This window comes from Physella acuta, unplaced genomic scaffold (genome assembly GCF_028476545.2).
Source record: "Physella acuta isolate Inbredline_101_S28 unplaced genomic scaffold, ASM2847654v3 ptg000213l, whole genome shotgun sequence".
Classification (NCBI taxonomy): Eukaryota; Metazoa; Mollusca; class Gastropoda; family Physidae; genus Physella; species Physella acuta.
In genome coordinates, this window is record NW_026731732.1 from 406,205 (window position 1) to 430,407 (window position 24,203).

The window sequence follows — 24,203 nt, forward strand, 5'->3', positions numbered from 1 at the left end:
CCTCATAATTACATGCTGTCCTGTGCTGTACACTAGACTCTTTGTTTAACTCTTAATATCAATGCTCTTCTTTATGCTTTATCCTTCTGCACAAAAATAAAACCAACCAAATAAATAGATGCAAAGCTGAGGCCTGTGTGTGTGACTGATTGTTACCAAGCCATTATTTGACAGGCTGTTTGACCCCACTACCCCACTCCTACTGCAGTCTGACCTTTAACCTTCTACATGTTTCAGTGAAGAGGAAACAAGAGAAGAACTTAAAAAACTGCCAGTTATTCCAACCAGTTCACTTAAAGAGCATCCTTCTATAGCCTATTGGTATGTGTTGAACTCATGTTGACTTGACTTATTTAAAAAAAAATCATACCATCATATGATTGTAAAATGGTAGGTCCCAACATTCCCATGATTGTGAAATAGTAGGCCCCAACATTCCCATGATTGTAAAATGATAGACCCCAACATTCATATGATTGTAAAACAGTAGACTCATATATTCATATGATTTTAAAATAGTAGACGAGTATATTCATATGAAATTATAATTGTAAAATAATGGACCCCTACATTCCCATGATTGTAAAAATGACCCCTACATTCCCATGATTGTAAAATAGACCCCTACATTCCCATGATTGTAAAATAGACCCCTACATTCCCATGATTGTAAAATAGACCCCTACATTCCCATGATTGTAAAATAGACCCCTACATTCCCATGATTGTAAAATAGACCCCTACATTCCCATGATTGTAAAATAGACCCCTACATTCCCATGATTGTAAAATAGACCCCTACATTCCCATGATTGTAAAATAGACCCCTACATTCCCATGATTGTAAAATAGACCCCTGACTGTACCACCTATAGAAATGTAATATGTCTAACTCCATACAGTGAAGACAGAGTTATCTCCTACTATGAGAAGCTGAACGGAACCACCAGGGGACATGCCATTGTAAAGTAAGTTTTTCTTTCTTCAGTTCTCTCTCTTTATCTTGTCAAGCTGAGCTCTCACAGAAAGTCCATCTCAGTTTACCCAGTATGACAGGCTGCTAATATAAAATAATGTACCTGATATTGTTATCTGTACTGTAGGAGAATGGATTGATTGTAAAACTCTGCTTGAAAAATACAGAATTTCAATTTGAAAAAAAAAAGCCCACAGCTTTTTAGACTTACAACTCCTGTCTAAACAGAGAATGACAAAGCAGATAGTTTCTGCTGAAAGTTGACCTTTAAAATTGCAGTGCTCTTTTCAACTATTTTTTTTTATTAGCTCCCCTTTTTTTGTTTTGTCTTCCACAGTTACATGACCATAGTAGAAAAACTTCCAACATATGGCATCCATTACTACGATGTAAAGGTAATGTTATTTTTAGCCTTGGTATTGACTAAATCCTCCTTACTTAACAAAGCACTTACTGGCTTGTTTACTAGAGACTGGCAGATGTTAAGCACTTGCTCACTTTACTGTTGTAGGCTGCTTTTAGAACTAGCTACAAAGCAAGCACACAGTTTAATCAAAACAGCAGTTTTAAAAAGTGAACCGTTTCATGAAAGGGAACAGCTTCATCTAAACAAGTTTAAAAAAGGAAACTCCATTAACCACATTTTAAAAATCAGTACAAAAAATTTATCTGAGGCAAATAAATAAAGTTATCTTTCTTCCCCCCTTCACTTCTCCCCCTCCCCCATCCTACTGCCTATCTTGTGTTGCCTGCTGCCGTTTCTTTAATTGACTGTTTCCTCTCACCTGTAGTTGTCACACCTGCAGCCAGTGATCCTCACCCTCCCATTTCCTACAGTCCCCAACTCTTACAGTTTACATCATTAATCCTCATCATTACCACACTCTGCTTAGGGTCTGGTAGAGAAATCACATGATTTTATCGGTCGGTATAGAAATCAGCTGCTGGTATGGAAATCACATGATTTCAGCTGCTGGTATGGGAATCACATGATTTCAGCTGCCGGTATAGAAATCAGCTGCTGGTATGGGAATCACATGATTTCAGCTGCTGGTATGGGAATCACATGATTTCAGCTGCCGGTATAGAAATCAGCTGCTGGTATGGGAATCACATGATTTCAGCTGCTGGTATGGGAATCACATGATTTCAGCTGCTGGTATGGGAATCACATGATTTCAGCTGCTGGTATGGGAATCACATGATTTCAGCTGCTGGTATGGAAATCACATGATTTCAGCTGCTGGTATTGAAATCACATGATTTCAGCTGCTGGTATGGGAATCACATGATTTCAGCTGCTGGTATGGGAATCACATGATTTCAGCTGCTGGTATGGAAATCACATGATTTCAGCTGCTGGTATGGGAATCACATGATTTCAGCTGCTGGTATGGGAATGACATGATTTCAGCTGCGGGTATGGGAATGACATGATTTCAGCTGCTGGTATGAAAATCACATGATTTCAGCTGCTGGTATGGAAATCACATGATTTCAGCTGCTGGTATGGGAATCACATGATTTCAGCTGCTGGTATGGGAATCACATGATTGCAGCTGATAGTATGGGAATCACATGATTTCAGCTGCTGGTATGGGAATCACATGATTTCAGCTGCTGGTATGGGAATGACATGATTTCAGCTGCGGGTATGGGAATGACATGATTTCAGCTGCTGGTATGAAAATCACATGATTTCAGCTGCTGGTATGGAAATCACATGATTTCAGCTGCTGGTATGGGAATCACATGATTTCAGCTGCTGGTATGGGAATCACATGATTGCAGCTGATAGTATGGGAATCACATGATTTCAGCTGCTGGTATGGGAATCACATGATTTCAGCTGCTGGTATGGGAATCACATGATTTCAGCTGCTGGTATGAAAATCACATGATTTCAGTTGCTGCTATGGGAATCACATGATTTCACCAAGCTGCTTAAAGCTGCTGCTACCCACCTGATTATACCTCACCACAGTTCTTTGTTTCCCTTTAGGATAAAAAAGACATTCCATGGTGGCTGGGCATCAGCCCTAAAGGTATAGCTGTCTATGATAAAAATGACAAGACAACACCCAGAAAGGTAAGTCTTTGTTGTCACACTGCTGCTGCGGTAGAAGTGATAATTTTAGCACATGCCATGTAACAAGTGATAGTTTTAGCACAGGCCTTGTAACAAGTGATAGTTTTAGCACAGGCCTTGTAACAAGTGATAGTTTTAGCACTGGCCATGTAACAAGTGATAGTTTTAGCACAGGCCTTGTAACAAGTGGTAGTTTTAGCACTGGCCATGTTACAAGTAACAGTTTTAGCACAGGCCTTGTAACAAGTGATAGTTTTAGCACATGCCATGTAACCCATAACTGCCTCAAAGTGTGATGTCACCCTCTAAAGAAACACCTGCTATTATTTCAGTTATTTACCTGGAAAACTTTAGAGAATTTGTACTACAGGGACAAGAAATTCTCCATTGAAGTTCACGGGCCCAAGCGGTGAGTGCTGTATGTCTGTGAAAACTATTGATTCAGTGTATGTGTTCTAGTCTGGTCTAACACAGTAAACACCTTATTGTTTCACTTGGTGAATTGTTTATCTGAACAAAGCATTGTAATTAAAACTAGAGCTAACTGTGTCAGCAATGAAATTATTCATTTCAATATATAAAAAAAAATAAGTTAAAATAAATTTGTATTGTCTTTTAAAATGTTAAATATAAAAAGATACATGTCATTCTAAAAGTCAACTTAATTGAATACAGTACCCTTAAGTAAAACTGATTATTTGTTTAGTTAAATAAAGAGACATATGTGTTATTATGAATAGAAAGTGTTTATTTGATCTGATGTAAAAGTGCTGGGCTAGTGTTGTAGGGTAGTAAGGTACTGGTAGAGTGGGCTCAGCATGTATTTGTGTTAGCAGCTGTAACAAATCTCCATGTTTGAGAAGTGTTTGTTTGTATGTTTGTATGTGTGTGTGTATGAGTGTTTAGGGTTAAATTGTAACACAACTTGTTTTTTTTTTTTTTAAAGCAAGAATTCATTATTGTCTTTTCAAACACAATTTATAAAATTCGAGATAAGTTTATAAAAAAAATATCCCACCATTTTTCAGGGAAGATTCGGGTAGCCAGTAGGTATTTCTTCTACTTTGGAATGACATAAAAACTCACTCATTTTTTTTTAATTTGCTAATATTTTTACGGAATAATATCTGGTGGCTTTATTTATTCATGTGTTTCATTTGTTTTATAATATTTTGTTTTGGTTCTGTTAACACGGTCATGTTTGTTGTGGTCGGCTTTCTGTGTTGTCACCTAATCCCTCAACTACCAGAGCTTGCTGTGTTATGGACTAACATCAAGACACCTACACTGGGTCCACGCTGGACATAGGTTTATCATCTGTTCTGTTGGTATCTCGAGGGATCAATGGAAACAGAATGAGCAGCCTTGTTATGTTGTTGTTGTTGTGGTGATGTTGCTTGTTGTACTCCTGGAATGACCTGGAGCATGGTTGTTGTCTCTCATCTGGACGCCTCCTGGACACGTGACTAACCTGACGGGTACACTGGAGATGGGCGGGGCTTTTACCACAGGTGTGGGGGTGGTGACGGTTCGGCGCTGCATGTTATGCAAAACTACGGTTTCACTTTTTCATGTACTGCAGATGTCATTTTTTTTTAAAAAATTACATCTATCCCATGTTTTATTCGTGCCTTTCTTCAATCACATCCACACACACCATCACACCACCATCCTTCCATCACACGCACACACACACACATCATCACACACACGCACACACACACACACACCATCCTCCCATCACACGCACACACACACCATCCTCCCATCACACGCACACACACACCATCCTCCCATCACCCACGCCATCCTCCCATCACACACAGACTGGTGCCATCCTCTCATCACACACACACCATCCTTCCATCACACACACACCATCACACACACCATCCTTCCATCACACACACCATCACACACACCATCACACACACTATCCTACCATGACACACACGCCATCCTCCCAGCAACTCACCGTGACATCACTGGCCGCCAACCTTCGCTTCTAATTGCTCACATATCTGTCCTACAGCTAATTGTTGACGGTTTATCTTTTTTACTTCGTTTCTCGCCCTGTGTACTTGTTTATTTACCTACATACCTCTCTGTTCCCCTTTTATACCGACTCTCTGTCCCCCCCCCCTCCTTTTTCCTTTTCCTGCCGACTCCCTGTCCCTCTCACATAACCGTCGTATGCTAAATACAATCCTCAGATCTGCCGTTTTGGATCAATACATTATGACCTTTGCCCCTAATCTTTTCTCTTATAAATCCAAGACCCGACCCCCTACCAGCGGGCCGTAACAAGGTCCACATCATGTGCTCGCCACACGTGCAGGCGGCAAATTTTGAGTAAAATAACCTCCATGGTAGTGGCGGCAAATGTTGAGTAAAATAACCTCCATGGTAGTGGCGGCAAATGTTGAGTAAAATAACCTTCATGGTAGTGGCGGCAAATGTTGAGTAAAATAACCTTCATGGTAGTGGCGGCAAATGTTTAGTAAAATAACCTTTATGTTAGTGGCGGCAAATGTTGAGTAAAATAACCTTCATGGTAGTGGCGGCAAATGTTGAGTAAAATAACCTTCATGGTAGTGGCGGCAAATGTTGAGTAAAATAACCTTCATGTTAGTGGCGGCAAGTGTTGAGTAAAATATCCTCCATGTTAGTGGCGGCAAATGTTTAGTAAAATATCCTCCATGTTAGTGGCGGAAAATGTTGAGTAAAATAACCTCCATGTTAGTGGCGGAAAATGTTGAGTAAACTAACCTCAATGGTAGTGGCGGCAAATGTTGAGTAAAATAACCTCCATGTTAGTGGCGGCAAATGTTGAGTAAAATAACCTCCATGGCAGTGGCGGCAAATGTTGAGTAAAATAACCTCCATTTTAGTGGCTGAAAATATTGAGTAAAATAACCTCCATGTTAGTGGCGGCAAATGTTGAGTAAAATAATCTCCATGGTAGTGGCGGCAAATGTTGAGTAAAATAACCTCCATGTTAGTGGCGGCAAATATTGAGCAACATTATTTTCACACTGTTAACCAACTCCCTATAGTCATGTAATTTGTATTAATTTAAGCAGTAGCATAAATGCATAATAACAAAGTAGCTCTATAAAAAAAGTTGTATTTGCAACTTCCCCCCCCCCCCCCCACCCCACCCAAACATCTGCATAAAAATAACACAATCACAAAATGGACCACTCGATTGATCGTGTCCACGCTGTTTTCTTGCACCCATTTTGTTTGGCGTAATCATTTTTTCCTCCTATATCCTTCCTGTGACAATTATAGACCTACGTATCTGATGCTTTATTGAATATCTGGTATGTGTCAGACCCATCTAACGTCTTGCCAGTTAGTGCCGGCACAGCTCCAACCCTGCCAGTGCCGGCACAGCTCCAACCCTGCCAGTGCCGGCACAGCCCCAACCCTGCCAGTGCCGGCACAGCCCCAACCCTGCCAATGCCGGCACAGCCCCAACCCTGCCAGTATCTTGTGGTCCCACACAGACCCCACGTCTCTGGCCCTGGTGATGTCTGTCCACACATACATGCTGTATAGAGTTCATTCATATCCACACGATAGCTGTTGCATACATGCACTAGTTGTGTTTAAGGTCCAGATCCGACCAGTACAGGAAAGTCCTGTTGGTGTCCAGTAGTAAACAGCCGTAGCGTCCCCCATCAATGACAAACGGAATCAATAGATGACGGACTGGGTAGATCTCCTAGTTGACTAATTGTCAATTTTGTATTTTAGCTTCTCCGTCTGGTTCAGTCAGCGTGCGTTCTTTCTCCCCGTTTCTTGCTCACTCTTTCATGTCATCCCCCACCCTCTCCATTCCGGTTTACACCCCTCCTCCCCCCCTCTTCTCTATGCAAATCGTCAGTTTAGCGACCAACCCCCACCCCTCCAGCTTCTGACTTCCATACCAACCCATCTGCTTAAACTGCCAACCATCCCCCATTCCAGCATCATTCACACATTAAGCAGCTTCAACCCGTACGAGGACGCGGTCAGGGAGCCGGTGGAGTGGAGGGACGACCTGTCTACAGCCATATCGGACCCGAGCACCCAGTGAGTAACTCTTTTCATCTGCTTGTAGAGGCGGCCCGCACACACTACTAGACCAGTCGCCAGCCGGTCACCACACGCAACTTGCTCTCATTATCTTACACTTGCTACCTAATATATCTTTAGTTAGTTACTATATCAGATAGTTTATTGATTTTTTTTTAAATGGGTGAGACCTTTCTGTAAAGATATGTGAAGTTAAATGGCTTTAGCTTTACCCCTTGACTCTGTTTATCGGGCTATGCACGCCACACAGCGTGTTGACGGAGGGCCGCGAACATTGAGTTGCTCTAATCAGGCGAGAAGATCTCGTATTCTCTCGTTTGATCCCATACTCTGACTTCCCTCGACTAGTTCTGCTTGAGGTAACGGCCACTGCATTTTTTTCTCTCACGATGACGGAACTCGGCATGCCCCTAACTGACCACGCATGTTTCACTGACCGTTTCATCATTACTCACCAACTCATGATTTCAGCATGCAGCCATTCATTAACCTTTGACCTCTGTACTCACCTGCATCGTCTTATTTACGTGCATGTTTTGTTTGATTGTATGACCCACCATGTTGTGTCATCAACTGATCCAGTTACACACACGTGGAACATCACCAATACAGTGATCACTGGTCATTAGCCACTTTCATTAATTAAATAAAAATATTTTATACATTAGCAGATAACTGACAATAATTACTTTATTTAAATACTAGAAAAATCTTCATAAAATTATTTACCCCTTGCAGTTTTTTTTAAAAGGTTGTGGCAAAAACCTTTAATCTTAAAAAAAAAATACAATCTATTAAACGTCAAAGTTTTGGAAAGAAAAACCAAGAATCAGATTCAATTATTTAAAACAGTTACCAGATGAAGCTGCATCGCTTCCAGATAAGTCAGTTATATTTCACGTCAGCTACATGTGTGTTATATACACGTCAGTTTATGTGTGTATTTAATTAACTTGATCACTTACTAGTTAAGTATTTCAAGATTGGCTAAACTTTATCTTGGCTTATTTGCATTTCAATGATGTAACACGTTCTTCTGCCAGAATGTGTTTTTATATAAACAAACTTTTGCACGTATCTAAGTGATGTTTCAAATTGATGTTAAAACATGACATATATGATATTATCAGCTTCTTCTAACAGCTGTGTTTTAAGTTATTACGCCAGCAATTATGCTATTTTAACATTTTTCGCCAGCAACGATATTTTTTAACATTTTCCAGCAACGATGCTATTTTAACATCCAGAGGCGATGATGATGGAGCATCATCTTTTACTTACTGAATGAGCCTCACACAATATACGAGATGAAATTATTTCCGCTTTCATTTCCTTAAGACGTATCGTTGTATTGATCTGTTCAATATTTCAACTGGACACTCATGTTTCGATCCCGCATTGAGGTGCGAGGTCTGCCCTTATTACCGGTCCAATTGGCTGCCCTTTGCCGGTCCAATAATCTGCCCTTTACCGGTCTATTAGCCCTTTACCGGCCCTATAGTCTGCCCTTTACCGACCCAATAGTCTGCCCTTTACCGGCCCAATAGTCTGTCCTTTACCGGCCCAATAGTCTGCCCTTTACCGGCCCAATAGTCTGCCCTTTACCGGTCCAATAGTCTGCCCTTTACCGGTCCAATAGTCTGCCCTTTACCGACCCTATGGACTGCCCTTTACCGGCCCAATAGTCTGCCCTTTACCGGCCCAATAGTCTGCCCTTTACCGGCCCATTAGGCTGCCCTTTACCGGTCCAATAGTCTGCCCTTTACCCCCCAATAGTCTGCCCTTTACCCCCCAATAGTCTTCCCTATCACTGCCCAGTAGTCTGCCCTTTACCGGACTATTAGTCTGCCCTTTACCGGTCCAATAATCTGCCCTATACCGGCCCAATAATCTGCCCTTTACCGGCCCAATAGTCTGCCCTTTACCGGCCCAATAGTCTGCCCTTTACCCCCCAACAGTCTGTCCTTTACCCCCCAACAGTCTGCCCTTGACCGGTCCAGTAGTCTGCCCTTTACCGCCCAGTAGTCTACCCTTTACCGGACTATTAGTCTGCCCTTTACCCCCGGTCCATTAGTCTGCCCTTTACCGGCCCACTAGTCTGCCCTATCACTGCCCTATACCGGCCCAATAATCTGCCCTATCACTGCCCTAATGAACTGCTCGTGTCTGTGGCAGGGTGTCTGTGAGTCGGCGCACGTTTGGTGCCAGCAACGTTGACGTCCACGCCTGGTTCGCCAGCACCCCCCAGCTGACAAAATGTATCTGGTCAATGGCCGTGGCCCAGCATCAGTTTTACCTGGACAGGAAGCAGAGCAAGGTCAGTCCAAGTCTATCGCGTGTGTTTGTGTGTGTGTGTTGGTGGAGAATGATTACTGCAATACATAATTGTTTATAAGAGTATAAAAAAGCTTTGACATGGGATTGTCGTTTAAACTGCAAGACGACAAACTGATGTGTAAATAACTTGAAAAGCTTTAAAATAATGGCGCTTCACTATAGACAGTTACCCACTTTCTATAGTAAAAGAATCTCCTTATATAAAATCGAGTATGCTACCCTCTAGTTTATATTCATTATATGCTTCTATTTTATGCTTATAAGCTAATCTGGTAAAAAAAAAACTTAGATTTGGCTAAGACAAGACGTTTATAAATAGTGCAAGTATCTCATCCCCTACCCCTAATGTGTTGATTGCATGCGCAAAGTGAAACAAGATATTATTGTTCATCATGTTCAAAAGCATCCCATGTTTCTCTCGTGTGTCCAATTCTGTATGCTGATGAAACGAATAGAATCTGAGCCGGTTAATGAAACCGTCATCTCTCCACAGGGCCAACTGCCGGCAGCTCGCAGCATGTCCGAGATAGCAGAGGAGCTGTGTAGGAGCACCACCTCCCTGCCGGGCTCCCTGGGCTCTGACATAAGCAGGAGCCCCAGCTCACACAGCCTGCCCAGCTTGTGCAACTCAAGATACGACCGTAAGTCAGGCTTTTGGTTTTCTTAAGATTATAAGTCAGTCTTTTGGTTTTCTTAAGATTATAAGTCAGGCTTTTGTTTACTTTAGATTGTAAGTCAGGCTTTTGTTTACTTTAGGCTGTAAGTCAGTCTTTTGTTTACTTTAGATTGTAAGTCAGGCTTTTGTTTACTTTAGATTGTAAGTCAGGCTTTTGTTTACTGTAGATTATAAGTCAGGCTTTTGGTTTTACTTTAGGCTGTAAGTCTGGCTTTTGGTTCTCTTAAGATTATAAGTCAGGCTTTTGGTTTTACTTTAGATTGTAAGTCAGGGTTTTGTTTACTTTAGGCTGTAAGTCAGGCTTTTGTTTACTTTAGGCTGTAAGTCAGGCTTTTGTTTACTTTAGATTGTAAGTCAGGCTTTTGTTTACTTTAGATTGTAAGTCAGGCTTTTGTTTACTTTAGATTGTAAGTCAGGCTTTTGTTTACTTTAGGCTGTAAGTCAGGCTTTTGTTTTACTTTAGGTTGTAAGTCAGGCTTTCGGTTTTACTTTAGGTTGTAAGTCAGGCTTTTGGTTTTACTGTAGATTATAAGTCAGGCTTTTGGTTTTACTTTAGGCTGTAAGTCTGGCTTTTGGTTTTCTTAAGGTTGTAAGTCAGGCTTTTGGTTTTACTTTAGGCTGTAAGTCTGGCTTTTGGTTTTCTTAAGGTTGTAAGTCTGGCTTTTGTTTACTTTAGGCTGTAAGTCAGGCTTTTGTTTACTTTTGATTGTAAGTCAGTCTTTTGGTTTTCTTAAGATTATAAGTCAGGCTTTTGTTTCCTTTGATTGTAAGTCAGGCTTTTGTTTACTTTAGGCTGTAAGTCAGGCTTTTGTTTACTTTAGGCTGTAAGTCAGGCTTTTGTTTACTTTAGGTTGTAAGTCAGGCTTTTGGTTTTACTTTAGACCGTAAGACAGTCTTTTCTTTACTTAATTCTGTTACTAATTCTTTTGCTTTACTTGTCTGTAATTGTCTGATCGTCAGTTTTCCAAATCTCATCCTCCACTACCCCGCTCTGTTATCTCATTGCTAGCAGAGTTTCTTCCAGTCATCTCTTCGGAGGGGTGGAGTCGTCGCCCCCCTCCCCGAAGAAAGTCTACCCCCCCCCCCGAACAAGATGGAATTTATATAGTAAACATACACTTTTACTAGTGTCCGCCCCCCCCCCCCCGAAAAATGTTGACCGCCCCCCCCGAAAATCTCAAGTGCCCCCCCCCCCCCCCCCGGAGAAAAAAGTCTGGAAGAAACAGTCATTGCTAGGATGTTACCATTTAGCTCACGACTTTCTATGACAGTCGAACTTTTTACTCTCATACACGGGTCCATCCCCCGAATCAACATACCTTGTACAAACAAGAGTAAATCCGTGTAATTGACTCAGCCCATACGTCAAATGTATCTAGTGTAATCAGATGTGGTGTGGCATGTGGACACATGTAAACCACATGAGAACTATAGGTTTGTAATAACACAACGTTAAGCTCCGTTCATAAGCGGCGCTAGTCTGCAGGTAAACTGATACACGCATTGTCGCCCCTGGCAAACAATTGCTAGCACAAGTTTTGAGCCGTCAAATGTTGGACCAATTTATTTTTAACTTGCATGGAATAATCAATATGAATGCGGCAAACATAATTAGGTTATATTTTTAGGTCAATACATTGTTGAGATATCCGCTGCTTGTATTGTGTCGTTAGAAAACTTCAGTGGCTGATAAAGTAGGTACAAAAACTGATAAAAGCCAGAAGCCTTGATTAGCGCGGACAAGATAATCTGGTAGCGACACTCGAAAGTAAAGTTTTAAAAATATTTTTTCATGTACTCAGTTTAGATGTATTTCTTTAAAATAACTTGCTTTCTGTTTTGTCTTTATCAACTTGATGTTTTACTTCTCTCAATCAACTTGATGTTTCATTTCTCTCAATCAACTTGATGTTTCATTTTCTCTTAATCAACTTCATGTTTCATTTCTCTCAATCAACTTGATGTTTTACTTCTCTCTACGACCGGAGCGTCCAATCAGCTTTCTTCATGATCAATACAACAAGGATCCCTAAACCAGCGTAGTTTTGCCACCAGCTCCAATAACATTACGCCTATAATTACACTTGTCCTTAGCTTGATTAGTTCAGAACGTTTATGTGTGGTGCTATCAGTTAATCGGGTCAATAATTCCACGCGCCATTCATGCAGGTCAAGCTATTGGTTTCCTCTGCCAGTTGAATCAGATAAGACTGAGGTCACATTCCAGACCCGCTATGCGCCCCCTTTCTCACGGTCACGTTCAACATGACCTCTGTCCTCACACCAAACAGACACCGTCCCCGTGGGTCAGTCCCGTGGGTCGGCCCGAAGGTAGCCGGTGTGTGCCGGCTCGCCGGTCTTGGAATTAGCTGGCACGCAAAACATTTTTAGCTGTAGCCGAGGTTGGCCAGGCAATCTGAGTCAGTACCAGGTACAACTGGCATGGCCCTAGTTTAGAGCATATTGAACCACTGCCCATCTCTCGTCAGTGAAGATGTGATGTAACTTGCTGCGCCCACCTCCACCCGCCCAAGTTGTCCCTGAGCGAGCTGAGGTGACCACCCGATGTCTGGCGCCTGTCCCGTCTGAGCCAGTGGGCTGGCGGGCCGCGCGTGGCATTGTTCTACACATCACACCACTCGCATTGCTTCACATGCGCTCGGAGCTTTTTATTCCGTTTTCTCTGTGCTATTCTCTTGGGAGTATAAGTAAGTTACCCTTCATTTCGTGGATATTTTAAAACTCAAAATTTAAAAATAAATCACAACAAATTATTGGTTTTAATAGCTAAACTATTAAAATGTATGTTTCTAGAAACCATTTTTTTTTTTACAAATCATCATTGCCTTATTGTCGTTAAAAAGTGTAAGCATTTGAGAAACAATTCCCTTCGTTTCGACTTGTTTCAATCTCAGAATTCCATCTTGACATAGTTTTTTGGTCACGCCTCTGCCCTTGTTTGATACCGATGGCCTCCCCTCCCCTTTGAACCTTGACCCCCAAGAAGAAACCGATTGAGCCAATGAAAACACAAGCGACGGTGGTTACATTCCTAACAATCCATTTGATGGACTGGCTTGACTTGTGGCTTTTCTTGTGACCTGTTTGATTCTGTTGTGATTCAGTTGATGTAGTACACAGGCCAACCATAGGCCTAGCCTAGTGTTGATACACTGTTAACTAGCCGAGTCATGTATTTATACAGGAAGTCTTGGCATCACTTAGACAGTAAGTCTTTTCTTTTTTTGTAGACCTCTCCCCCTGCGTGTGTGTGTGTGCCCCGTCTAATGTGTCTTTCTACTCACTGTCTGCTTTATTAGTTAAAATGTTGTCAAAATTGAAGGAAAGACACTGTAGTTAATTCTGCTATCTCCATTTACACAGTCATGTATTGAATGAGCTTCCATTATTGTAGCCTTATCTCTGAATGGAGGGCTGAATATTTATAAACACTTCGCTATGGGGTAGATTACGAATTATGACGTAACAGTTCAGCAAACTTTATATAAAAAACACAGGCGTTTATATATAACGTACATTTTCGTTAGAATTATAGCCGTTAAAAAGCGGAGGTGGGGTGAAATTTGATATTACGTTGTGTCATTCATGAATGGCCCATGTATCAGTTGGTTTTTGTTGAGCCCACACCACACCCTGCGACCTGTCTGACGTAATTTAATGCCATGTCCTCCCACCTGATGCACCCGTCCCGGTTGATTACACCCGGCATACGTGTCGTCTGCTGGAGACTTGTTTACTTTTGGTCGTCCTGACATACCTCAGCTGTGTGCCAAATGTCGTCTGCTGTTTACTCTGGGGGTGATAGATCTATCTGTTGGCCAATCACAGAAGTCAGGCTGTAAGATATTGCTTAGTCGTGTGTCTGTGCTGTGTAGTTGTCAGCTAGCTGAATTCATGGTAGTATGTGGGTTTGCTAGCAGATGGTTGTGTAATATCATGTGCTAGCTGGGATGGTTGTGTAATATGATGTTCTAGCTGGGATGGTTGTGTAATATGATTTGCTAGCTGGGATGGTTGTGTAATACGATGTGCTAGCTGGGATGGTTGTGTAATACGATGTGCTAGCTGGGATGGTTGTGTAATGTGCTAGCTGGGATGGTTGTGTAATGTGCTAGCTGGGATGGTTGTGTAATGTGCTAGCTGGGATGGTTGTGTAATGTGCTAGCTGGGATGGTTGTGTAATGTGCTAGCTGGGATGGTTGAGTAATATGATGTTCTAGCTGGGATGGTTGTGTAATATGATTTGCTAGCTGGGATGGTTGTGTAATGTGCTAGCTGGGATGGTTGTGTAATATGATTTGCTAGCTGGGATGGTTGTGTAATATGATTTGCTAGCTGGGATGGTTGTGTAATATGATGTGCTAGCTGGGATGGTTGAGTAATATGATGTGCTAGATGGGATGGTTGTGCAATATGATGTGCTAGCTGGGATGGTTGTGTAATACGATTTGCTAGCTGGGATGGTTGTGTAATAAGATGTGCTAGCTGGGATGGTTGAGTAATATGATGTGCTAGAGGGGATGGTTGTGCAATATGATGTGCTAGCTGGGATGGTTGAGTAATATGATGGTCAGCTAGATGGGATAGTTGTGTTATATGATAGTTGGGATGGTTGTGTAAAACCATGGTCAGCTTGCTTGGATGAAGGGGTAGTATGATGGCCAGTTAGCAGAATTCCAGTGTGTATCTACTGTATGTAGACCATTTGGGCTTTACTGTACCATGTATTGATGTGTGCCTGTAGACAATTTGGGCTTTACTGTACCATGTATTGATGTGTGTCTGTAGACCATTTGGGCTTTACTGTACCATGTAATGGTGTGTGTCTGTAGACCATTTGGGCTTTACTGTACCATGTATTGATGTGTGTCTGTAGACCATTTGGGCTTTACTGTACCATGTAATGGTGTGTGTCTGTAGACCATTTGGGCTTTACTGTACCATGTATTGATGTGTGTCTGTAGACCATTTGGGCTTTACTGTACCATGTATTGATGTGTGTCTGAAAACAATCTGGGCTTCACCATGTATTGATGTGTGTCTGTAGACCATTTGGGCTTTACTGTACCATGTATTGATGTGTGTCTGTAGACCATTTGGGCTTTACTGTACCATGTATTGATGTGTGTCTGTAGACCATTTGGGCTTTACTGTACCAGGTATTGATGTGTGTCTGTAGACCATTTGGGCTTTACTGTACCAGGTATTGATGTGTGTCTGTAGACCATTTGGGCTTTACTGTACCATGTATTGATGTGTGTCTGTAGACCATTTGGGCTTTACTGTACCATGTAATGGTGTGTGTCTGTAGACCATTTGGGCTTTACTGTACCATGTAATGGTGTGTGTCTGTAGACCATTTGGGCTTTACTGTACCATGTATTGATGTGTGTCTGTAGACCATTTGGGCTTTACTGTACCATGTATTGATGTGTGTCTGTAGACCATTTGGGCTTTACTGTACCATGTATTGATGTGTGTCTGTAGACCATTTGGGCTTTACTGTACCATGTATTGATGTGTGTCTGTAGACCATTTGGGCTTTACTGTACCATGTATTGATGTGTGTCTGTAGACCATTTGGGCTTTACTGTACCAGGTATTGATGTGTGTCTGTAGACCATTTGGGCTTTACTGTACCATGTATTGATGTGTGTCTGTAGACCATTTGGGCTTTACTGTACCATGTAATGGTGTGTGTCTGTAGACCATTTGGGCTTTACTGTACCATGTAATGGTGTGTGTCTGTAGACCATTTGGGCTTTACTGTACCATGTATTGATGTGTGTCTGTAGACCATTTGGGCTTTACTGTACCATGTATTGATGTGTGTCTGTAGACCATTTGGGCTTTACTGTACCATGTATTGATGTGTGTCTGTAGACCATTTGGGCTTTACTGTACCATGTATTGATGTGTGTCTGTAGACCATTTGGGCTTTACTGTACCATGTATTGATGTGTGTCTGTAGACCATTTGGGCTTTACTGTACCATGTATTGATGTGTGTCTGTAGACCATTTGGGCTTTACTGTACCATGTATTGATGTGTGTCTGTAGACCATTTGGGCTTTACTGTACCATGTATTGATGTGTGTCTGTAGACCATTTGGGCTTTACTGTACCATGTATTGATGTGTGTCTGTAGACCATTTAGGCTTTACTGTACCATGTATTGATGTGTGTCTGTAGACCATTTGGGCTTTACTGTACCATGCATTGAGGTGTGTCTGTAGACCATTTGGGCTTTACTGTACCATGCATTGAGGTGTGTCTAGACCATTTGGGCTTTACTGTACCATGCATTGAGGTGTGTCTGTAGACCATTTGGGCTTTACTGTACCATGCATTGAGGTGTGTCTATACCATTTGGGCTTTACTGTACCATCCATGTATTGATGTGTGGCTAGACCATTTGGGCTTTACTGTACCATGTATTGATGTGTGTCTGGTCTTGGTGTGAGTCTGGCGTGCTGTTGTACTCAACTCTAAACACGTGCTCCTCATTGTTTACACTGCTGCACCGGATATGACCGATTACACATTCAGTATAGGGAACCCACCAGTACGTTTTTCCCACCGTGCCCAACAGGTCGCATAAACAAAGGGCATATGCTTTTAATTAGTTTAGCCTCCCTTAAGTCACTTAGGTGACTTAGGTCACTCTCTGGATGTAGTACTAGGTCATTTTTTGACTAGTGTTACGTCACTTTTTGACGTGTGTTACGTCACTTTTTGACGTGTGTTACGTCACTTTTTGACAGTGATCTGACACGTTAACAAAAGATTTCCGTGTTTTGGAATAATATGAAGATGTCCGTATTGTGTGCGCGTATACGCTGTGTGCACTTTAAAGTCAAAACCAACGAGTATGTTGGTTCCCAGTACAACGCGCAACGGATGCATGCGTACACAAATTTCCTCGCTCACAGAATAATGCTCAAACAGAAAAATTCACTTGATATATTTTACTGTGCGCGCAAATTTCGTTTTAATTTTTTTTCTCCAGTTTCCTCTTTTTACTATTTGCACAATTTTCCGATGCGCATTGATAACGCACATTTTCCCGTTCCGAGTTCCAATCACAGTGTTTGTTATGTCACTCAGTGGACTGTGTTGTATGTGTTGTATGTGTGTGATAGGTTTGATATGTCACTAAGTGGACTGTGTTTTATGTGTGATAGGTTTGATATGTCACTATGTGGACTATGTGTTTTATGTGTGATAGGTTTGATATGTCACTATGTGGACTATGCTCCATACTGTGTTGTATGTGTGTGATAGGTTTGCCCCATAACACAGATACTGTGGTTTACCTGACTTACCTTTGTGGCACTGATTTCACGCAGGTGTCAATGCGAGCTGTCGTCTTTTACCTGTGTGGACCTGGTTTATTAGGTCACTTAAAAATAAGCAGCCCCCATTTCCCCCAGTACTGTGTCACCCATATGTGCGTCAGAATGGTGTGGTGCCCATTCATCTGGCCAATATTTATTAATTTGTTATTGAATTGAAGTGTACGTTACAGTCCACTACCCCCCCCCCCCCCCCCCCACTCCCCACCAGGTGTTGCTGTGTACATTTTTAAATACCAAGTGACGTAGTAAAGCACAAGATGGTGGCATTTGAAGCACTAGTCTATTCTACAGCTGATATAGCATATACATACGCTGATTTGGACCAAATAAATACTTCAGCCCGTTAAATGGCTGATATAGAATCACGTTAGATTGACGGACCAAGTACTTTAGACTGACTTGTCCCTCGTTAGTTTTATTCTGTACTTTAACTGTATCGTGTTCGAGTTTAGTGGGCTAGGGTTATGTCGTTAGGGTTTCGTACAAATCCGTGTCGCGTTAGAGTTTCTAAAGCTGGTATCTGTGTGCTCGTATAACCATATTTGAATAGAGTGAACACATTAGTCATCGCTGTATACCAACTAGGGTTTATGGAAAAAAAAACAAATTCTAGTTGTTGTCGCTTGAAAAACCTGGCACGTATCACCCACGTTCTTGACAGCCAATCAGCGAACTCGGCAAGTGTTTATTGCTCTATCTAGTCATGTGGGAGGATCCTCGTGTCTAAAAATAGCAGTCCCTGTGACAATACACTCGACTTACCGGTGCTGTTCAGTGTGCATTGACATGACGCTCTACGCTAGTGGCGCTGTCCGTAAGGTGGACTGGTCACCTCGTAAAGGTAATAGTTGTATAGGATAGGGTGACATTGTCACACAGTTAGGGTAATATAATAATTGTAGGATATTGTGACATTGTCACACAGTTAGGGTAATATTATAATTGCAGGATATTGTGACATTGTCACACAGTTAGGGTAATATAATAATTGTAGGATATTGTGACATTGTCACACATTTAGGGTAATATTATAATTGTAGGATAGGGTGACATTGTCACACAGTTAGGGTAATATTATAATTGTAGGGTATTGTGACATTGTTAGGGTAATAATTACAGTTATTTATGATATGTTGATATTTTCATACTATAAATGTAATCTTCACAGTTTCAGTTATAATTTAGAATGCGGGGTACAGTCATAACTAGAAACTGGTTAGGAGAGACAGAGATGGGGAGATACAAACGAACTGTTAATACCCGAATGATTTTTATGCAGAATGTTTTTTTTTTCTTACTTAAATTCTGTGATTTTATTGTCTTCACTTTTTGTTAAAATGATAATATTATGTTTCTTTTTTTTTTTAAAAAGATATCTTTGGTCGTTTTTTAAATATCGTGTATTTATTCTAATTCGTAAAATATGAATGTCCAATATTCCATTAGGTAGAATTAACATTGAGAGTAGGTATTCACTACTGTTGGCATTCTATGTGTTGTATTGACGTCACTTTCACTTTGTCTAATCAACGAGTACCCGTGTAACTTTAAGTGAACGAACGTCAGAAAAATTCCGTTCTGTTGAGATAGCAGGTAGTTGGTAACGGAAGACTTTCTAGTTGTGATGTCCGCCTGCTACACCTTGTTGTAGAGTAACTAGCCCGTGGCCTACATCTGCTGTATCCTGCTCTACCCAGCGGTCCGCCCGTCAGGTTTTATTTGTTTCTACAGCATCGTACACGTTCCTGGTTTACCATCATCTCGGTCTCATAGAGGGGTAGAGCTAGGTGGAGTAGAGTAACTCTGTGTGACTGGACACAGGTTTACTGGATTGACACCTAGAGCTGACGTTATTATAACCGTGAGACCACCCAAGACAAACTTTTGTTTAAATTTTAAAAATGGACACGACATTATTGTGTGAAACATGTTAGGTTAGACGCTTTTTACACCCCTGCTCTCTGCTTGTGGTGGGGGGGAGGGGGAAACCACGGCTTAACTTTAAACACCGACTGAGATAACGGGTGAGTAGCATCACCGTGCTGACCTTGACCTATGTGTGAGTGACTTCCCACGGCGCCGAGTCTGTGACATTCGACTTGCTCTCATTATCTACAGCCGTACTTCCTGCCGGCACCCGGCACGGCGACCAGTGACGGGAGTCTGTGACATTCGACTTGCTCTCATTATCTACAGCCGTACTTCCTGCCGGCACCCGGCACGGAGACCAGTGACGGGAAGTAAAAAAAAAACGTGTTCGTCATCGCCCCACACCACGACATTACATTTTAATGCCGTCCTCAGGGGGGGGGGGGTGAAGTTTCCATCCCGTATTTGTTTATTATTAGCAGACGATGACAGGCGTGAAGTGTGAATAGGCTGGTATAACCCGGTTGTTGCTTACAGTTAGTCACGCTAGCATCACAATGTGGGATCTGTGTGTAATGTTGCAACCTCCATTCTCTCACTTCCTGCTTGGACAATTAAGGCATTGTACTTTATCCATCCCAACACTCACAACAACTTGATGCGTATTCATATACACTAAGACAACTAGGCATTGACTAACTGACTATAAATGTACCACTGAAAGTATCCCAGTCCCACTTTTCGCGTAGCTCGATCATACAGACTTATAAAGAATACAATTTTATTAATCATCGCCCTTCATAAGTTATACTAGCCAGGTTAAGGTGATAATTGTCTATGAGAGTTGTTTCCCATGACTATATTGAAAGTCATTTATTTGAATACTGCCTAGTCTACTAAGTGATTGTCTTTCTGAAGCCAGTCCTGTTTACTAGTGTTCAATGTGTTGACACTGTGAAGACTTTGAATATAAAGTTGTTTTCTCCCTTGTCCAGTGACCATCGAGCAGTCCGACTCCCTCAAGGCTGAGAGAGACATGTATCAAGCACTGAAGGCCAGGAAGGAGGCGCTAGAGGATGCCTTAAGGAAGAAGACAGAGGAACTTAAAATTCTTTGTCTGCAGGAAGGTGTAAGTGTTACCTCTTCTCTTTCTTGACTTGTAAGAACATATTGTCTATCTCTTACCCCCCCCCCCCCCCCCCCCACCTCCACCATACCCTCCCACTCTTACTTTCCCCACACACATACCCACATTTACCTTGAAATATCACTAGCCAGTACAGCCTACTGCTAATTCTCTTAGCACTAACCATTATACTGCCAATTGAGCCAGTGCTAACAATTACAATGATACTTGCAGGACTTGACTGGAGAGGTGCCTAAAGACATGCCACTAGCTCATGGTGAACCTGTTCCTGTCTTCAGGAAGAGAGTTGGCACTGCATTCTCTCTGTCCCATGCTAAAGATATCAACAATGTAAGTACCACAGTGTCCCATGCTAAAGATATCAACAATGTAAGTACCACAGTGTCCCATGCTAAAGATATCAACAATGTAAGTACCACAGTGTCCCATGCTAAAGATATCAACAATGTAAGTACCACAGTGTCCCATGCTAAAGATATCAACAATGTAAGTACCACAGTGTCCCATGCTAAAGATATCAACAATGTAAGTACCACAGTGTCCCATGCTAAAGATATCAACAATGTAAGTACCACAGTGTCCCATGCTAAAGATATCAACAATGTAAGTAGCACAGTGTCCCATGCTAAAGATATCAACAATGTAAGTACCACAGTGTCCCATGCTAAAGATATCAACAATGTAAGTACCACAGTGTCCCATGCTAAAGATATCAACAATGTAAGTACCACAGTGTCCCATGCTAAAGATATCAACAATGTAAGTAGCACAGTGTTCCATGCTAAAGATATCAACAATGTAAGTACCACAGTGTCCCATGCTAAAGATATCAACAATGTAAGTACCACAGTGTCCCATGCTAAAGATATCAACAATGTAAGTAGCAGAGTGTCCCATGCTAAAGATATCAACAATGTAAGTACCACAGTGTCCCATGCTAAAGATATCAACAATGTAAGTACCACAGTGTCCCATGCTAAAGATATCAACAATGTAAGTACCACAGTGTCCCATGCTAAAGATATCAACAATGTAAGTACCACAGATATAAACCACAGTACTTGGTCAACTGTGTAAAGTACACAACAACAAAAAAAAAAGCATATTCTAGCCAGCAGCACAGTATAACTTGCAAGGATTATTGGATTTCTCTGAATGGCACACTCAATCAGATGCAACAGGTGGGGGGGCCAACAATCCATAGGAATTTAATAGAGTAGGAAAGTAAAGATTTGTTACCAATGTTATATAGTAGGGACATTTTAATAGAACCATTTGTTAAAGCACAATGTTGTGATAAATAATATAACAAGTAGATAGTTTTACTTTAATGAAATAAAGTAATAAAATACAATATACAACCTTTGTCAGTTGTCAAGTGATAAAGTTGATCCTTTGAATAGCTGTCAGTTGTTATATAATAATGTTGATCCTATGAATATCAGTCAGTTGTATAAGTGTCCCTGTCTATAAGAGTTGTTGTATACTAACATTGCTCCTCTCTCCCATCCAGTTGTTGTATACTAACTTTGCTCCTCTCTCCTATCCAGTTGTTGTATACTAACATTGCTCCTCTCCCATTCAGTTGTTGTATACTAACTTTGCTCCTCTCTCCTATCCAGTTGTTGTATACTAACATTGCTCCTCTCCCATCCAGTTGTTGTATACTAACTTTGCTCCTCTCTCCCATCCAGTTGTTGTATACTAACTTTGCTCCTCTCCCATCCAGTTGTTGTATACTAACTTTGCTCCTCTCTCCAGTTGTCCAGTGACCTCTCCAAGCTAGAGCTGGAAGTGGAACTACAGGGGAAAATAACGGCAGCAGCAGAAAAACTGGCCAGTGATAAAACTGTTAGTAAATACGTGCGTAAGCAGCGCAAGCAGTGTTACACTAAAGCCCTTGGCAAGGTACAATTTTCTTTTAATTTTCACATCCACTGCTTAGAGGTGTAAGAAATAAACAGATAACATTTACTCGCTATAAATTGTTTTTTCGAATCTTGACATGATAAACATTAAGTGTAAATATTTTGGTTGGAATATTTTTAAAAAAAATGTTGTTAACATATTTCATTTAAACTATTTTTATTGATACATTTTTGTTGACATATTTTTGTGAAACTATTTTTGTTGATTACATTTTGTTCCAGCTAAAAGAGATGGAGAAAAAGCTGCGTGAAATGAGGAAGCAAGTTGGGAAAACTTCATCCAGCCAACACCAGACAGGCATGGCGCATGACGGTATGTACCATGTGATTGCTCCCCGCTGTAACAGTGACCTTGACCTCCTTAGCCTTGGTTTTGTGCATGCGACCCGTGGCCATAGGCAGGACGACAGCTGTGGCAATAGCACTTACAGTGGGGACTCTAGTGTAACCACTGACTATAGAGACTCCAGTTGTGGATATAGCCCCAGCATGAGCAGTGTGTTCAGCCATGCCAGTAAGGTGTACAGTGATGGATGTGCTGATGATGTGTGCTCCCTGTCTGAGAGCCCCAGCTCGGGACGCTCCATGAGGGATGACACCTCCAGTGGATTTTACTCTATAGAGTCTCGCAGTCCCAGCAAAACTCCCTCAGTGTTTTTAGACGAGGATCTGAGCCTGACCCTCAAACCTGACCGCAGGAAACATTTCATTGTCAGCCGTGGGTTCCAGCCCATGCGCTTGACTGAAATCAAATCAGGTTTCACGAGGTCAAGGTCAGCCGGATGTATCCAGGCTGGGAGTACGAGTCGCGAGAGTGCCATGTTGGCTGTGTCGGAGTACGACGACGACCTTGACGACACGGATAGTTTAAACGACACTCTGGGCAACGAAAGCTTGGATGATAGTTTGTTGAAACAGGAGGAGAGGCAGCCGAGCACCCAAGTGATGAGCAGGAAGAAAGTGCTGATCAGGTGCAACAAGCTCAGCCGCTCTTCCTCCGCCTCTTGCAACATTGAACAAGTTTATAAAACCTTTGAGCACGTTTACATGGGGAGAGTCGAGGAAGAAAACGTGGGCCGAGGCAGGAGCCGTGCCCCACAGGTCAAACGGTCGTTGTTTGACCAGGCTGATGTCAAAACTCCAGCCCAGGTGTGTCCTGGTGGAGCAGCAGAGCTGGATAAAAAAATTCAAGAGCTGCTCAAAAGTTCAGAGAACAGCAGGCCTAAAGCCAGAAGTAGGTCGTTTGATGCCAGCCTGGATGCCAGGGTCAGTCCCATCAAACCAGGAACTAAACTACTCACCAAAGATGATCTCAAATTAGAAAACTCCCCAGCCAAAAACATAGCACTCACTGCCAGGAAATCATTTTCTTTCTTTTCTAAAAAGCGTGAAAAAGCTAAATCTAATAAAACAGACTTGCCCAATGTGAATGGTAAGATTACGTGCATTCCTTCCTTGAATGGGATAAACAAACCTGCAGGTTTAGTGAAAAGAGAAAGCTTACCTAATACGTACAGAGACTTTAAAGATAAAGATGTAGATGAGTGTGTGAGTGATGAGCTAGCGGAGATGGCAGGTGCTCGTTCTAGAACACTCTACCCTAAGTCCCGCTCAGCCTCTGCTGTAGTTAGCTACACAGGGGACAAGAGAAACTCTGGTAGGGAGAGGGTCAGTTCTTCTAGCAGTGTCAGTAATGGATATGTCAGTTCATGTCAGCAAG

The 24,203-nt window shown here is 41.8% G+C and overlaps 1 protein-coding gene across 10 annotated transcripts in view; it reads left to right on the forward strand.

The window, feature by feature from the left end:
- LOC131937538 (FERM domain-containing protein 4A) overlaps positions 1-24,203 on the forward strand; it is a 94,193-nt gene that overhangs the window by 61,525 nt on the left and 8,465 nt on the right. For 7 of the 10 annotated variants that reach the window (XM_059295054.1, XM_059295044.1, XM_059295053.1 and 4 more), the window contains 13 exons: positions 238-321; positions 903-968; positions 1,314-1,371; positions 2,979-3,065; positions 3,398-3,474; positions 4,094-4,111; positions 7,041-7,145; positions 9,324-9,465; positions 9,979-10,126; positions 20,404-20,537; positions 20,769-20,885; positions 22,317-22,463; positions 22,706-22,796. In XM_059295054.1, the coding sequence (XP_059151037.1) occupies positions 238-321; positions 903-968; positions 1,314-1,371; positions 2,979-3,065; positions 3,398-3,474; positions 4,094-4,111; positions 7,041-7,145; positions 9,324-9,465; positions 9,979-10,126; positions 20,404-20,537; positions 20,769-20,885; positions 22,317-22,463; positions 22,706-22,796 (1,274 nt within the window). The remainder of the gene's footprint in view (positions 1-237; positions 322-902; positions 969-1,313; positions 1,372-2,978; positions 3,066-3,397; positions 3,475-4,093; positions 4,112-7,040; positions 7,146-9,323; positions 9,466-9,978; positions 10,127-20,403; positions 20,538-20,768; positions 20,886-22,316; positions 22,464-22,705; positions 22,797-24,203) is intronic. The other 3 variants (XM_059295046.1, XM_059295045.1, XM_059295048.1) reach the window with 3 other exon arrangements.